The 15701-nt window shown below is 39.2% G+C and overlaps 1 protein-coding gene across 4 annotated transcripts in view; it reads right to left on the bottom strand.

The window, feature by feature from the left end:
- CDH8 (cadherin 8) overlaps positions 1-15701 on the bottom strand; it is a 487537-nt gene that overhangs the window by 462750 nt on the left and 9086 nt on the right. For all 4 annotated transcript variants that reach the window (XM_007528643.3, XM_060185427.1, XM_060185429.1 and 1 more), the window contains exon 2: positions 4865-5315. In XM_007528643.3, the coding sequence (XP_007528705.1) occupies positions 4865-5116 (252 nt within the window). In that variant the 5' untranslated portion in view covers positions 5117-5315. The remainder of the gene's footprint in view (positions 1-4864; positions 5316-15701) is intronic.

Below are 15701 nucleotides of genomic sequence, written 5' to 3'. Positions count from 1 at the left end.
CCTAATATAGATCATCCCCCACACTCAGCCTGACTCATAATCTGAAGCAGTCACCTGAAATGTATTTTTGGCTTCACTACAACCCAAAGTCCTCAAAGCCTAAGTTATAATAATTCAAGAGCAATTCTCTTTAAGGTGAATACACATTATTTGAAATTCCTGCATTAAAATTCCTCATAAAATAAAACTTCGATTTAACAACTGTCTGAGAATCTGTCCTATTAGGTACTATGGAACTAATACATGAAAGCGTTCAAACAAACTCAGGGGCATTTTGGGCAAATCAAAATTCTAGGGTTCACTAGTAAGATTTCTGTCATTCAAAGACGCATGTATTAAATATTACTAGGTCATGAAAGGATACTAAAAGTCTCAGTGTCTTTATTCTACTTCATTTAAAGAACGGAAAGTAGTCATCAGATTCAACGAATCAAAAAAAAAAATCCACCTTACATTTTCTACTCAAATAACTATGGACAGTTCACTTTGGCAGAGCATGCTTGATTATGTAAAAGAAGACACCAACAGACTACTATGCCTCCATAAAAAATTAACTAAAAGAAATAGGGATAATGCAACCAAACCACTGATTCTGTATCTCTGTGTATATATATCCAAATCTTCATACAGTACTAAAATTACTTGCCTTAGAATTGGTTAAAGGAAAGAAAGTACAAATGTATGAATTTTGAGTTCTACATGCAATAGCTCTTAAATGCAAATTATAGTTTAAACACATTAGTACTCATAGTTATAAGTATAAAATAGGGCATAGTGGATAAAATTATGGTCTTCTGAATTCTCAACTTGATTCAAACTCAAGGCATACACTTAAAGCAGTACCACACGATAGATTGCAGTGAGTCAATAAATGCAGCAAGCAAGTAGAAAAACCTTGAAGAAAAAAAAAAAAGACACCATAAAGTACCTAATCAAATAGATATACCTTAGAGTAAATACTTAGAACTAGACACTCTCCTTACCTACTTCCTATTTCACTTCCCTCAATCACTCCAAAGCTAAACATGTCAGACAAAGTAAGTATTACAAAAGGGATAAGGGCAAGAGATTGGAATACTTTAATTATGACACTTTGGTTACTACTCCACTCCATCACCTGGGGCCCTAGTCAGGTAGTCCTGGGATTCCCACACAGACATGATGGGCCTAGACGTCTAACAGATCCCTCTCGCCACTGTCACTGGTCATCAGGAACAACATAATGGACCCCTTTGTGGGCCCCTATAGGACCTTCCCCTCAATGTGGATCAACAATGGTAGGGACTGTTCCATTCTCCTAAGGGAGGTTGAGCAACATACTCTACCACTCAAGGAAGATGGGTCCTGAAATTAGTGCAGCATGGAATCTTCCTAGTTGTGACCACGGAATGGGATCTCAGACCTACAGGGATGCAAAGGTTACATATGCTCCTGTGCTGAATATGAGTCCCAGCTCAAATCAATAGGGTTTACAGTTAACAATATTTATATACTTTCCTTATATTTATATATTCCCTTATATTTCAAGTCCTTTTTCCAACTACAACACCATCTCCCCAGATAATAACCTGGGTCCACCTACATGTTAGCTGTAAGACTCAGGCAAAAACTAGTAGTAAAGTCATGGGCCCCTTAAAATAGACCTACTAGCTTTTTCCCAAATGAAGGAAACACCCCCCCCATCTTCATCTGCAATATTCTTGCCTTTAAGTTCACGATTAGTTAACAATTTGTTCTGTTTTATATCTTAACTCTTTTTCAGCCACCAGGTTCCAAATGACACCATGATGCCAACCTGACTTCCCTGGGCAGACAAACCCACCGTGTCCTGGAGCCCCACCTCCCCAGAGCCCTGCCCCAGTAGGGAAACAGAGAGACAAGCTGGGAGTATGAACCAACCTGCCAACACCCATGTTCATCTGGGAAGCAATTACAAAAGCCAGACCTTCCACTTTCTGCACCCCATAATGATCCTGGGTCCATACTCCCAGAGGGATAAAGAACAGGAAAGCTTTCAAAGGGTTAAGGAGTAATGGGATACAGAGATCTAGTGGTGGGGATTGTGTGGAAATGTACCCCTTATCCTATGGTTTTGTCAAGATCTCCATTTTATAAATAAAAAAGAAAATGAATATAAAAAAAGAAAAGAGGGGAGTCAGGCAGCAGGTTAAGCACAGGTGGTGCAAAGCACAAGGACAGGCATGAGGATCCCAGTTCGAGCCCCCGGCTCCCTACCTGCAATGGAGTCGCTTCACAAGTGGTGAAGCAGGTCTGCAGGTTTCTTTCTTTCTCTCTCCCTCTCTATCTTCCCCTCCTCTCTCCATTTCTCTGTCCTTTCCAATAATGACGACATCAGTAACAATAACAATAATAACTACAACAACAAGAAAAAAGAGCAACAAAAAGGAAACAAATAAATAAAAAGGGGGGAAGTATAGGCTTGTTTTATACATGTTTGTATATGTAGTTATGCTTGAACATAGACTCACACACATAAAGAAAACATGAAAGTGTTGTCTATGTCCAATATGACTGTGTCCAAAGCTGCTTTTATATTAGTAGTAATAAACACAATAGACAAGCAGAATAATAAGCATATATAACATAATTAACATGCAGAATGAGTTCCTTGAAAGCATGGAACATTGTTTTTTCTCATTGATACCCTACGCTTGTGCCTAAAACAGTGTCTGGCACATTTATTTTTTCTCTGAATGATTCATGACCTTGTTTTAACTAAGCTTCATTAGTTTAAATAGAACTTTATCAAAACAGAAAGCAGAGACCTTAGAGACGCTCAATTTTCTTTGTCAAATAATGAGGTAGAAGTAGAAATGCAGGCCACCCCATCAGCTATGGCCCTAATCAGGGAGTCCTGAGATTCCCAAACAGGCATGATGGGCCTAGTCCTTGAATAGATCCCTCTCTCCATTGTGACCGGTCATCTCTATCAGGAACAACACAATAGACCCCTTTGTGGGCTCCCATAGGACCTTGCCCTCAGCTTGAATCAACAATGGTAGAGAATGTTCCATCCTCTGAAGGGAGGCTGGACAATATACTCTATCCTACACCTGAGGAAGATGGGTCCTGAAACTGGGGCATCTTGGAACGGAACTACTTATGACTACAGAATGTGAGCTCAGTTCTACAGGGATACAGAGGTCACATAGGTTCCGAAGCTGAATATGGGTCCCAGATCACATCAAATCGATGGGGTTTACAATCAGCAATATTTATACACCTTTCCCATATTTGGGAGCTACTCCCTTCCCTGATCTAGCTTTCTGGTCCTTCTTCCAGCCATGACATCATCTCCCCAGACAATAACTCAGATCCAACTGCATATCAGATTTCAGGCTCAGGGGGAAAAAGGAAAAAAAAAAAAATTAGTATAGCCACAGGCCCTTTGGAATATAACTAAAATATGCCTACTAGCTATCTACAAAACAAGAACACCCCAACTCTTCATCTGCACTATTCCTGCCTTTAGGTCCATGACTGGTCAACAATTTGTTTGGCTTTGTATGTTAACTCTCTTTTCAACCACCAGGTTCCAGATGCTAGCATGATGCCAACCAGACTTCCCTGGACAGACAACCCCACCAGTATGTCCTGGAGCTCCGCTTCCCCAGAGCCCTTCCCCACTAGAGAAAGAGAGACAGTCGGGGAGTGTGGATCGACCTGTCAATGCCCATGTTCAGCAAGGAAGCAATTACAGAAGCCAGGCCTTCAAACTTCTGCATCCCACAATGACCTTGGGTCCATACTCCCAGAGGGATAAAGAATAGGAAAGCTATCAGGGGAGGGGATGAGATACAGAGTTCTGGCGGTGGTAATTATGTGAAGTTGTACCCCTCTTATCCGATGGTTTTGTCAATGTTTCCTTTTTATGAAAAAGAAAAATTTTATGAAAAATGAAAAAAAAAGAAGTAGAAATGCAAGGAAAAACAAATGTTAACTCAGGTCTCCAAGATCAGTATTTGCCTTATTTTTCTTTTAAATCACTGCATTTGGGAATATATTGACTTGATTTACTTCTGAATTTGACTTTATGAAACTCTGGATAGGCTCAGAACTAAAATTCTACCTATAATGATAATGTGCATCAAAATTAACAGAAATGTATAGACAATTTTGGAGAATATATAGATAGTCTTCAATAACTCACTGTGACTGCAGGCAGTCCTTATCTGTACTCATCTAGCTGGCCAATAATAAGACAAACGTGAATTCACACTTCTCAGTCTAACACACATTTACAAAGAGACACACACATCACTAAACAAAAATTTTGATTGTGTATATTAGATGCCATCTGACAATGAATAAATCTGTTTCTTATTGCAAAGTTACTGAATGACACTGTTAAGCATCCACCCCAACACTCTTCTGCTCTCTGCCATAGCTTTCATGATTGAAATAAGTTAAACAAAAAACAAAGCAAGGGGGAAGTCTGCATTCAATGGAAGATAGCCTCCAAATGAAAAGAAAGCAAAATAATTTCTGAGGAACTGAGGTAACAGAAATTTAAACTGACCAAAAGTACATACCTCTTTCCAGTATAGATACAAAAGCTAGAGAAGTCTTGACATACATGTTCCTTGCTATGAAATGAGGAAGAAAAGCTTATTTGTGTATGTATTACACAAATGTTATATCTATGATGGGCAACTGGAAAAGGTAGGGGTATGTCTACCATAATCCACAAACTTGGAATTACTTGTATTCTGAAAGAAATCATCAGGTTAACTAACCATCTGGAATACTGTACTTACAGCATGGCAACTGTGACCAATCTGATGTTAGCCATCTGAAGAACAAGAACAGATCCTGAAAATAAGGTCTTAATGAGAAAACTTACCCGGCCAACAAGAATCGGTTCAGGTCCAGAAAACTCTTCTAAGACAAACATTTGGTTCCAAACCCAGCCTCTTTTGGAACGGTTTAAAATTCGCTGTTCTTCACTCAGCCTATTTAGTTCCAAAGGAGATCCACTCATTAAAATTTGAGACTGATTCATCGGAGCCATATAAATGCAAGGGGGAAGAGTAATCCATAATATTATTAATGGAGTCCAGAGATCCAAGAGCATATCCGCTAGCCGTTCTGGCATGGTCCCACCAGTTAAGCAAATCACCACGAAAATGAGACAATTATTTTTTTTGCCTCCGGTCTGCAGTCATCCAATTCATCATGCAGTGCCAAGGATTTACTTACAGCTCTGCCACGTGTTTGTAGCATAAGAAATAGACATCATCTAAGTAGTTTTTCTAAGACCAGGATCCATTGGCTTTCCTTCTCATTGAAACTTCCTGCAAAAAAAAAAAAAGGAATGAAGATAAAGGTCCACTGCAACAAGTTTTAAAGCAAAATCACTGCTTTTCAAAAATACTGAAATAAAATTGCCTAAAGTAGTTCACAAACTCAAGAAAGTAAATCTGAGGATGCAAAAAGGTGGATTAACAGGTTTGTCATTTTTTATTTACAAGTTAGAACTGATTTATGACAATTTTACTTATCAAACAATAGGATTTTTTTTACTCTTCCCTTCCTCTCTCCCTTCTTTCTTCTTGTATTCCTTTTTTTTTTCTTTTTTCTCTCATTCTCTCCATTCTAAACTTTTGTTTGTCTGTAATGCAAGTTCAGGTGTCTTTAATGATGCTCTCAGGGTTTGTAAGACTGACTCACTCACTTTAAACTTGAATTCTTGTTCATTTTTGTGCTGAACTATGTGAAGAAACTAGCCTTTACTGCTTAAAAACATTTCTCTTAATAAATGAGTATGAGAAAGGAAATTCCTCCCCAAATTTACAGTCTTAGTTGACACTCATCAGAAGGGATCACCTGACACAGGGTGTAAAATGCAATTCTCTGCCAAGATGCTAATAATGAGTCATAAAATTAGAAAGCTCCCAGAGAAAAATTCTATAATGTCCAGCATGGATGTTATAATCAGGACAGAGTCAGGGCTCCCACTCTAAATGTACAGTTGAATGAAAGATTTAAATTATGAAAAGCTCCTTAGGGAATGAAATATGGTAAAAAATATATATAATTTCCAATTGAGGAGATTCAAAATGGATGGATTAAAAAAGGGGGGGAGAAAAGAAAAAAATTCCCATTACCTGAGGTGTCAAATACATTTTTTTGCTTACCTTCAGCATGGCAAAACGTGTTTCTTCCCTCTCAAAGAAATTATTTTTAAAGAAATAATGTTCACTGCAGAACCCAGAGAGAAGCCTTGCTGAATTAAATTAAATGGGGAAATAATTCCTCAGGACACCACTGGGAACAGTTGGGCTCAGGGAATTCATAATGGGGTAGGGAACCTTTAACCTCTAGGTCTCTGGTTCCATTCTGACTCAGAATGAGAAAGCAAGAAAATCATTAACATTGGCTGGGCTAGTGAATGGCCTTAGTGAAACAAGCTGAAAGAGGTAGACCCAGATTGTGCTGCAAATATAAGCAGTATCTGATTTAACAAGATGACATTGGAATCTCCCACTTGTCACCCTTTGCTTGGCCTCACTGGGCTCAGTCACTAGAACTTTGTATCTCAGTAGTGGCATCACCTTGATTAGTATCTAGGGGAACCTCTGCAAGCAGTATTTGTTTTGAAAACTGAATGAGATGAAAGGAACCAATTCAAAGAAAACATCCAGACAGATGTCTTAGAATTAGAGCATACACAGAAAAATCAAGCCTTTCTTTATGCAGATGTTCATTAAAGTCTTCTTCACCCTCGTGTGACAGTAGACTTTTGGAGGTTTCAAATTTATTGTTACTTTCTTTTTTTAAATATTAATCTATTTATTTATTCCTTTTGTTGTCCTTGTTGTTTTATTGTTGTTGTTATTATTGATGTCATCGTTGTTGGATAGGACCGAGAGGAATGGAGAGAGGAGGGGAAGACAGAGAGGGGGAGAGAAAGACACCTGCAGACCTGCTTCACCACCTGTGAAGCGACTCCCCTACAGTTGGGGAGCCGGGGGCTGGAACCAGGATCCTTATGCTGGTCCTTACGCTTTGCGCCACACACGCTTAACCCACTGCGCTACCACCTGTCTCCCTTATTGTTACTTTCTATCTGCATGTTATTGTTTAAATACCTGTGTGTTTATGAGAGAGATAACTAACGAGTGAGAGAAAAGTGAAGGGAAAAAGGTTTCCTAGAGCACTCTGCTTGAGCACATGTGGTACAAAAGATTAAACCTAGGGTCTCAAGCATACAAGTCCTGTGATGTAACACTGAGCCACCTCGCCAGCTGCTAGTGATGATGTTTTATCAGTAGTGATTTAACAGCGGCTTACAAAGATTTCAGGAGGTATAGCTTCATATTCATACATGAATGTCGAACTCACCACATTAGAAAGGTCCTTTTTAAGAATTTTTTTGATTTGGAGCTAAGCAGTGGGGCACCTGGTTAAGCACTCACATTATAGAACGCAAGGACCTGGGTTCAGGTCCCTGGACGGTGAAAGCTTCACAAGTGGTGAATCAGGACTGAAGATGTTTCACTGCCTTTCTTCCTCTCAACTTCCTCGTGCCGTCTTTCTCTCTGTCTCTATCCAATAGTAAATAAAGTTTTTTTGTTAAAAAAAAAAGAATTTATTTTAATTTTATTGTTTTCAACCAGCACATTCCTCAGCTCTGACTTACAGTGGTTGTAGTAGTTGAACTTGAGACCTTTGGTGCCTCAGGCATGAAGGTATTTTGCATAACCACCATGCCATCTTTCCCAACCCCAAAAATCTAAAAATATTAATAACTTTTGTTGCTTCACAGCATGTGAATTGGACTTTGGGACATGATTATCATACGGCTGGGGCTGAACATAGGAACATAATTAGCATACATCTCATTAACATAATTAGCATATGGCTGACATCAGGCTGACGAATTTATGTAATCCAAGTTATCTAACCGCTAGCCTGCCTAACCTGCCACAAGCTAGGCCTCTATCACTGCCTCTTTTCCTGCAACCTGCTCTCCCGGTTCGTATGTGCTCACTGTGTCCACCATGGCTGCTTGTCCCAGAGAAACTGAACATGTGTAGCTGAGTTCGGTAAACTTGACTTATAAGTCGTTCTCGCTCTCTCTCTTGCCTCCCCTCCCCCCTTCTTTTCCTGAGCCCTCCATGTTGAATTGGCTCCCCAGGACCCACCATGCTGTTTCTCACTGAAAAAAACTGACCACATGGAGCAGAACTTTGGTGACTAACATGGACTCATGGGCCTGGCTCTGCTGACAATTTTCTATCTTGCTGTACCTAAAATAAACCATTTCGTACTACTGTGCTGCCATGTAATAAACCTTGGTTGTCTTAAGCCCACACCAAGCAGTGCCTCTGAAGTCTTTAGTTTTTTTGTGTTTTTTTTTTAATTACAATAAACTTTTTGAATTGCCAATACATTTATCTATGCAAACAGCATTTATAATAAACCTATATATGCCATGGTCTCTCTGAGATTTGGGGTGGGGACTATACTAAATTATCTTCATGGAAGCAGATAATCCTGTGTTTAAATTTTAGTCCACCCCATTTGCTATCCCTGTATGTAATGACAAGATACTCAAGTGTTTGCAGCTTCAGTTTTCTCTTCTGCAAACTTACCAAAAAAAATGCTTCCAATTTTCAGGGTGATTCAGAAACAAGACACATACAAAACACTAGCTATAGTACAGTCTTTGCAGTTATCCAAAGCCAGGCTATAGGTGATTTGACATGGTCTCTAGCCTCAAGACAATGTAAAAAACAAAAACAAAGAAAAAACAGAGTTAAGCTATGACTTTGAGAGTAGACAAAGGCATGGTAAAATAGTAACACAAAGACACTTGAAAATCTATGCCAGTGAGGAAAGAACTAGACCATACTCCTCATAAGGTAAGAGACTTGGATAGTCAGAGAGTCTTAGCCTAAACACTTGCTAAGAAAAGGAGACTTAATTTCTCCAAAGATACCCTGCTGCTCCCTCAAGGTCATAAATGAATGATCAAAAGCATTTCATATTATTCTTTATTGTTGTGAGTTCTATAAAAGTAAAACTGAGATGGTTGTGAGAGTTGTCTTCCTGGGGTCTGAGTTCTAGTGAAAGCATCAAATTTAGAGTCTTCCCCAACAAATGCTCTGTTGTTAATGATTCTGAAATATGAAAGTTAAATCCCTATTTAAATGCGTAACATATACATTTCTGACGGAAACTACCAAGTGGCACTCAGAATGGGAAGTGGGTCTGTTGGGCATTAAACCAGCTCCCCCTGCTTCATGCTGCATTGCTGATAGTGTGGTCTACTTACATAACTATTGCTTTGCCTGAGACCCGCCCACCTGCAGGGTATTAGGTATTAGTTAGAACCTTCTCAACAGCTGCTATGGAAGCTTTCTACCTTCAAGCTCTTTTCTCCACCCCCCTCCTAGCCATTTCCTTTTCCCACTTGTCACTTCCGGTTTGTAAGATATAAAAAGTGTTGTCTCTGAGCAATAAAGGCACTGCATTGTATTCCCATTCGGCCACAGGCTCCTCATCTCTCTCTCTCCAGTGAAGCTAGCCTGGCATGAGTCAGCTCCCTACTGAAATCTGCCAAAATAAAGGAAGATGTGGCCATAAACTCTAAAACAATTTTATATAGTGACAGGACTTCATTTCTTAGAAAGAGTGCCTGAAAAATAAAGGAACATTTGCAGAGTAAAAATAACATCATTAACATTATGTTGGTTACATAAAGTTTGCTATGTCTCCTGCTTTGTTCAAAAGCGAAGCAGAGAATAATGACTTGTCCAAGAACACCAGTAAGAAACAGCACTGTATGAATCTTAGAAATTTAATTTTGGGAGTCGGGTGGTAGCACAGTGGGTTAAGCGCAAGTGGCGCAAAGTGCAAGGATGAGTGTAAGGATCCCAGTTCGAGCCCCTGGCTGAAGCCCCCAGCTCCCCACTTGCAGGGGAATCACTTCACAAGTGGTGAAGCAGGTATGCAGATGTCTATCTTTCTCTTCCCCCTCTCTGTCATCCCCTCCTCTCTCCATTTCTCTCTGTCCTATCCAACAACAATAATATAACTACACCAATAAAACAACAAGGGCAACAAAAGGGAATGAATAAATAAATATTTTTTAAAAATTAATTTTTTGCTCAACAATTTGTTTGGCTCTGTATGTTAACTCTCTTTTCAGCCACCAGGTTCCAGATGCCATCAGGATGCCGGCCAGGCTTCCCTGGACTGAAGATCCCACCAATATGTCCTGGAGCTCTGCTTCCCCAGAGACCCACCCTACTAGGGAAAGAGAGAGGCAGACTGGGAGTATGGACCGACTAATCAACGTCCATGTTCTGCGGGGAGGCAATTACAGAAGCCAGACCTTCCACCTTCTGCAACCCACAATGACCCTGGGTCCATGCTCCCAGAGGGATAGAGAATGGGAAAGCTATCAGGGGAGGGGATGGGATATGGAGATTGGGTGGTGGGAATTGTGTGGAGTTGTACCCCTCCTATCCTATGGTTTTGTTAATTTATCCTTTCTTAAATAAAAAATAAATTAAAAACTTAATTTTAAAATTCTTTTTTGTTGTTGTGCCTGGGAAGTCAGCACTTGTAGACCAATTTTTTCAGGTATAAAGTCAGAGAAAGACAAACAGAAAGAAAAACACCACAGCTACCTGGCTGATTCCAACATTCTCTTTCTAAACATAAACCTCCCTCTCAGTCTATAAATATTTGAGAAGCACATACTGTGTGTTACACACCATGAAGAAAAGGATAAGCAGGCTCTAATATTCAAGAAGCAATTGATGGGCAAAGACAAAAATATATACGGTTAACAGTATTTATGAAATATGGTCTGAGAAGGGTAAGTGATGACTATTTACAGACTGAAGACTTCATGGAAGAAATCTCAGCTAACTGTTAAGAAGGAATTACTCTGGCTGGGAAGTAGCTCAATAGGGTAAGTGCACATGGCGCAAAATGCAATGACCTGAGTAAGGATCCAGGTTCTAGCCCGGGGCTCCCCACCTGCAGGGGGTTGGCCTCAGGTGTCTGTCTGTCTTCCCCTCCTCTCTCTCGATTTCTCTTTCCTATCCAATAGCAATAAAAACAAGGGCAACAAAAATGGGAAAAAATGGCCTCCAGGAACAGTGGATTCATAGTGCAAACATTGAGCCCCAGGGATAACCCTGGAAGAGAAGAAGGAGGATGGGGGAGGGGGGGAAGAATTACTCAGCTAGAGAGGATGAGACATGAAAGAACATTTGAGCTAATCATTGGACAAGACAACCAACCAATTCAGGTTCTGACAAATAGATCAATACCTAGGGTGTTTTTAAATTTCTCATTAGATCATCTAATCCATGATCATGGTATCTTCTTCCTAACCCTCAAACTCACCCCAGTTAAGCCCTGTTAACTTAGCATGTCCAGTTGGATACCTTCTTCTATGACGGTTCTTTGTGAATAAAGAGCATGTTTAATTTCTCCAGACCCCTGAAGAATAAAAATGCATGCTATCCTATGGAGATGGCATGGGAGACAAATGAGTGCAATTTAGCCTAATTCCTCTTTTTCATTTTGGAGGAAAGGACAGTGAGTTGGCCAATGTCTTATAGTCAGTGACAAAGCTCGTGCAAAAGTTCTAGTGAGTAATTAGCCTAAATCCATGGAAAGCCTTCTTCATCTACCATCAGTCATTTTCACTACTTCTGTGAAGTTTCTAAAACCTGTAACACATACATCTCCTCAATTTTTGGCCAATTTTTATTACTATTTTTTTTTAATTCCCATCAATATGGCAGGCAACTGGGCTCAAACCTGGGTGGTACACTTGGCAAAGCAGCACATTACTTTGAGAGTCCTTTTTGGATCACTTTTACTATTACTTTCATTGAAACTGTTTTTCTTTTTTAAATTACTTTACTGGAAGCAAAGAGATAAAAGCCAACTACCAGATGGTTTCATTGGTATGTGGAATCTAGAGATCTGATACCCATAAACTTAGGGGGAAGAAAAACAAAGAAGCAAGCAAACTGTTTCTAAGACTTGTGAAAACTATGGTGATTATCTTTGGAAGGTGGGAGGCTGGGGATACAGAACTTCGGTGGTAGGTATGGTGTAGTTACAATGCACTGTAACATTACAATCTTGTAACCTACTGTTAACCACAAATAAAAATTAAATAAAATGAAATTCCTTTATTGGGGGATGTATCGACTTATGAGATAGTCGTCTCCCTGTGTTCGGTATCTGCACATCACATCACATCACATCACATCACATCACACACAACAACTGACATCTTCCTCCACCATCATGCACCAGGTCTACTCCGCCTGCTATCTCTTTTAGAGTCCTTGGCTCTGCTGTAATAAACCACAGCTAGTCTAAAGTTTCACCCTGTGTGTCCCCTTTCTTTATGAAACAGGCTAATTTAAAAGTCCTGCAAAATGTAAAACCCATATTATTTGCCATAAAAAAGATCAACAATGTACAAGCAGATAGCTTTTGGACAATATTAAGTCATCAAGGACTACACAAACAGAGACTCACAGCAATTCACACATAACCCTATGATGTATTACTTTATTACCTTCATTCCTATTTTAGGTATTAACTGAAGTTTAGAGAAATTGGCAGTTTAACTGCTTTATTTTTCACTTAACTATTCTCAAAGCCCAAATTCATCTCTTTCATTGCTTAGCAAATTAGTGAGGAAAGTTGGCAAGGCAAGGGTGTGCTGTTATATATTTAACCAGTGGCTCTCTGGAAGAAAAAGAACTTCAGCTTACTGATTCCTACACTGTACATACTTCTACCATAACCAATTACAAACTTTCTAAGTGACCATTAGTCAGCTCAAGCAATTTCTGAAAATTTAGTAATCAGCTCTGGTGAGAGTCAGTTCCAGGACACCGCTAGTGGAATGCTTCACACACTTTAATGTGCTTACAAACTACATGACAATCATGCTAAAATGCAGGTTCTGGTGTAGTAGCTCTAGGGTGGAGCCTACTAAAATCCATTTCTTTTTCTTTCTCCAGCAATTGCAGAAGCTTTTGATTTAAGGATCACAGTTCCAGAAACCTGGATTAAGAGAATAAAACCAGCTCCTGATCTTGGTCTTCTCCTGAAATGACCTGCAGGATTAAATTGTGTGGTCATTTCTCCCACAATACCATTTAATTGTGCCTACAGAAGTACAAATACACAGATTTGGGGAAACTCTTTTGTAAAATGTCTGCATACATAACATTTTTTAAGATGCTATATATACATCTCCCATTCCCATCTACTTTATGTGTGACACTGGGAAAACTGCCCTGTGACTGGGCAAACTATGTTTGCATGTACATACATGCTATTGTGCAGTGGTGGGATTAGACCATCCTGTCTCTGAAGTCTGTCACTGGAAGAGAAATGGGATTCAGCTGTGAAAATTGGATCCCTGCTATTTAAATGCTTGTATCTCTGTCACAGGAAGAGCTAAAGTTGTCTTCTTTGATGACCATGGAATAACATTATAGAGATTCCAAATTGTTTGCACTTTCACTATCATCAGGATTAATAAACATGGTGGATAGTAGCTGCATACACAACTGCTTAATTCCATGCAAGGATTAAAAAAAAAAAAGATTGAGCAAGGTTGTAAAGGGTGGGTTAAAAAAATAAATTTTATTTTTAGATTTTCTAACCACAGTATGCATGTCTAGCTAAGCAATCCACTTTATTATAATGCTGCTGCATTGATTTACACCCAGGATAGTGAGAAGAAGAGATTTTATGGTCTCACTGGAATTCTTACACATAAGTGTATCTTTTGAACTCCCCCTAAGAAGATATTTTCTTTAGATAAGACAATTACAATCTGATTTTTGCACTCATATTTACATTTCAGAAATAATCTGAGACTGAATCTTATTCTTCCAACCCTAGCATTTTTCAAGTGAGCTTGATCAAGCCTCAGAAATGTTGAAGTATTATATAAATATATAGATATATATATACTGCAACACTTGTTTTATAAGCAACAGAGTTTATAAAGTTCCAGATGATGAGTCATACAATAGTAGGTGAAATCTAAAATAAAAATGAGCTTTTACAGATACTTCAGGATTCAATCCAGAAGATTATTGTGGTTGACAGGAAATTATGCTTTTATTGTCCAGTGGATTTAGTAGCCACAATATTTTATGGAAACAAAAATGACACATAAGATCAGAGAGTTTTTATTAAAAATGTTTCTGACCTTGAATTTAGAGCCATTAGCAGGCTGCTTCAAAACAGGTAAATGCACACTGAATTCAAAGTGGTATTTGAGGAACATAGAGATGTGATTCAGCATGTGGCCCAGTGTAATTCACACAGAGCACTCAATGACTAGAGCAGACAAGTAGGGCCAGTATTTGGATTTTAAAAAGGGACAGTATGTGCATATGTCCAAATATAAATAATGCAAGAGACTCCCCTTTCCTAAAGCCTTTGGAATTCCCTAATCAAATTCTTTTGACAGAGAGGATTCTAAATTTTTTATGTGCACAGGCATATTTGTTTTTTAGGTCCTCTTAACAGGCTCGTTAGTCATCTTTTTTATTATTATTATTTTATTTTCCCTTTGTTGCCCTTGTTTTTCATTGTTGTAGTCATTATTGTTGTTGTTATTGATGTCGTTGTTGGATAGGACAGAGAGAAATGGAGAAAGGAGGGGACGACGGAAAGGGGGTGAGAAAGATAGATATCTACACACCTGCTTCACCGCCTGTGAAGCAACTCCCCTGCAGGTGGGAAGCCAGGGCCTCGAACCCGGAACCTCACGCCGGTCCTTGCGTTTTGAGCCACCTGCGCTTAACCAGCTGCGCTACCGCCCAACTCCCTCAATCTTTCTTTAATATTAGGCCATTTGTGTACCTATCTAGCTCTGTCCAGAGGTGAATAATTTGCTTCTTTTTGCCACCCAGAATAACACTAGCCACATCCACTCTGGTAATGACAAGATACTATTTTTCATCAGGATGTATAGTTGACTTTGAGTTCTATACTTTTAAGTGCACATGGCACAAAAGCGCAAGAACCTCCAAAAGAATCCCAGTTCGAGCCCTGGCTCCCCACCAGCAGGGGGGTCGCTCCACAAGCAGTGAAGCAGGTCTGCAGGTGTCTATCTTTCTCTCCTCATCTTCCCCTCCTCTCTCCATTACTCTCTGTCCTATCCAACAACAATGGCATCTAGAACAATAACAATAACTACAACAATAAAACAACAAGGGCAACGAAAGGGAATAAATAAATCTAAAAAAAATTTTTTTTTAAGTTCTATAGTTACTGGTCACTTTGGCAACAAGAACAACAACAACAACAAAAAAGGTAAATGCAGGGTATTCCTTTCTTTCCTAAGATGGAGTCAGAACTATATTCTTTATATAGACACTTTTCTATCTGTTGTTGAAGCTTCAGAATACAGTAACTAAGCCTGTGGCAAATACAGGAAGATCTCTTTTACAATGTTACATGCCAGATCTCTATAAAAGTTTTTTTTTTGAGGCATAATGTTAAAGGATAAATATATTCTGTTAGACTAATTTAAGACAAAACTACACTGTGATCATCTCAAAAAGATGAACCTAAGCCTCACACCTGCTTTATCAATTGCAGGTATAGTAATGACAGTAAAGCATTTCTCAATCGAATCCAAATCCATTCTTCTCTAATCACAA

The sequence above is a fragment of the Erinaceus europaeus genome, chromosome 2, assembly GCF_950295315.1.
Source record: "Erinaceus europaeus chromosome 2, mEriEur2.1, whole genome shotgun sequence".
In the NCBI taxonomy this organism is placed as follows: Eukaryota; Metazoa; Chordata; class Mammalia; order Eulipotyphla; family Erinaceidae; genus Erinaceus; species Erinaceus europaeus.
This window is presented reverse-complemented; position numbering and strand designations above follow the sequence as displayed.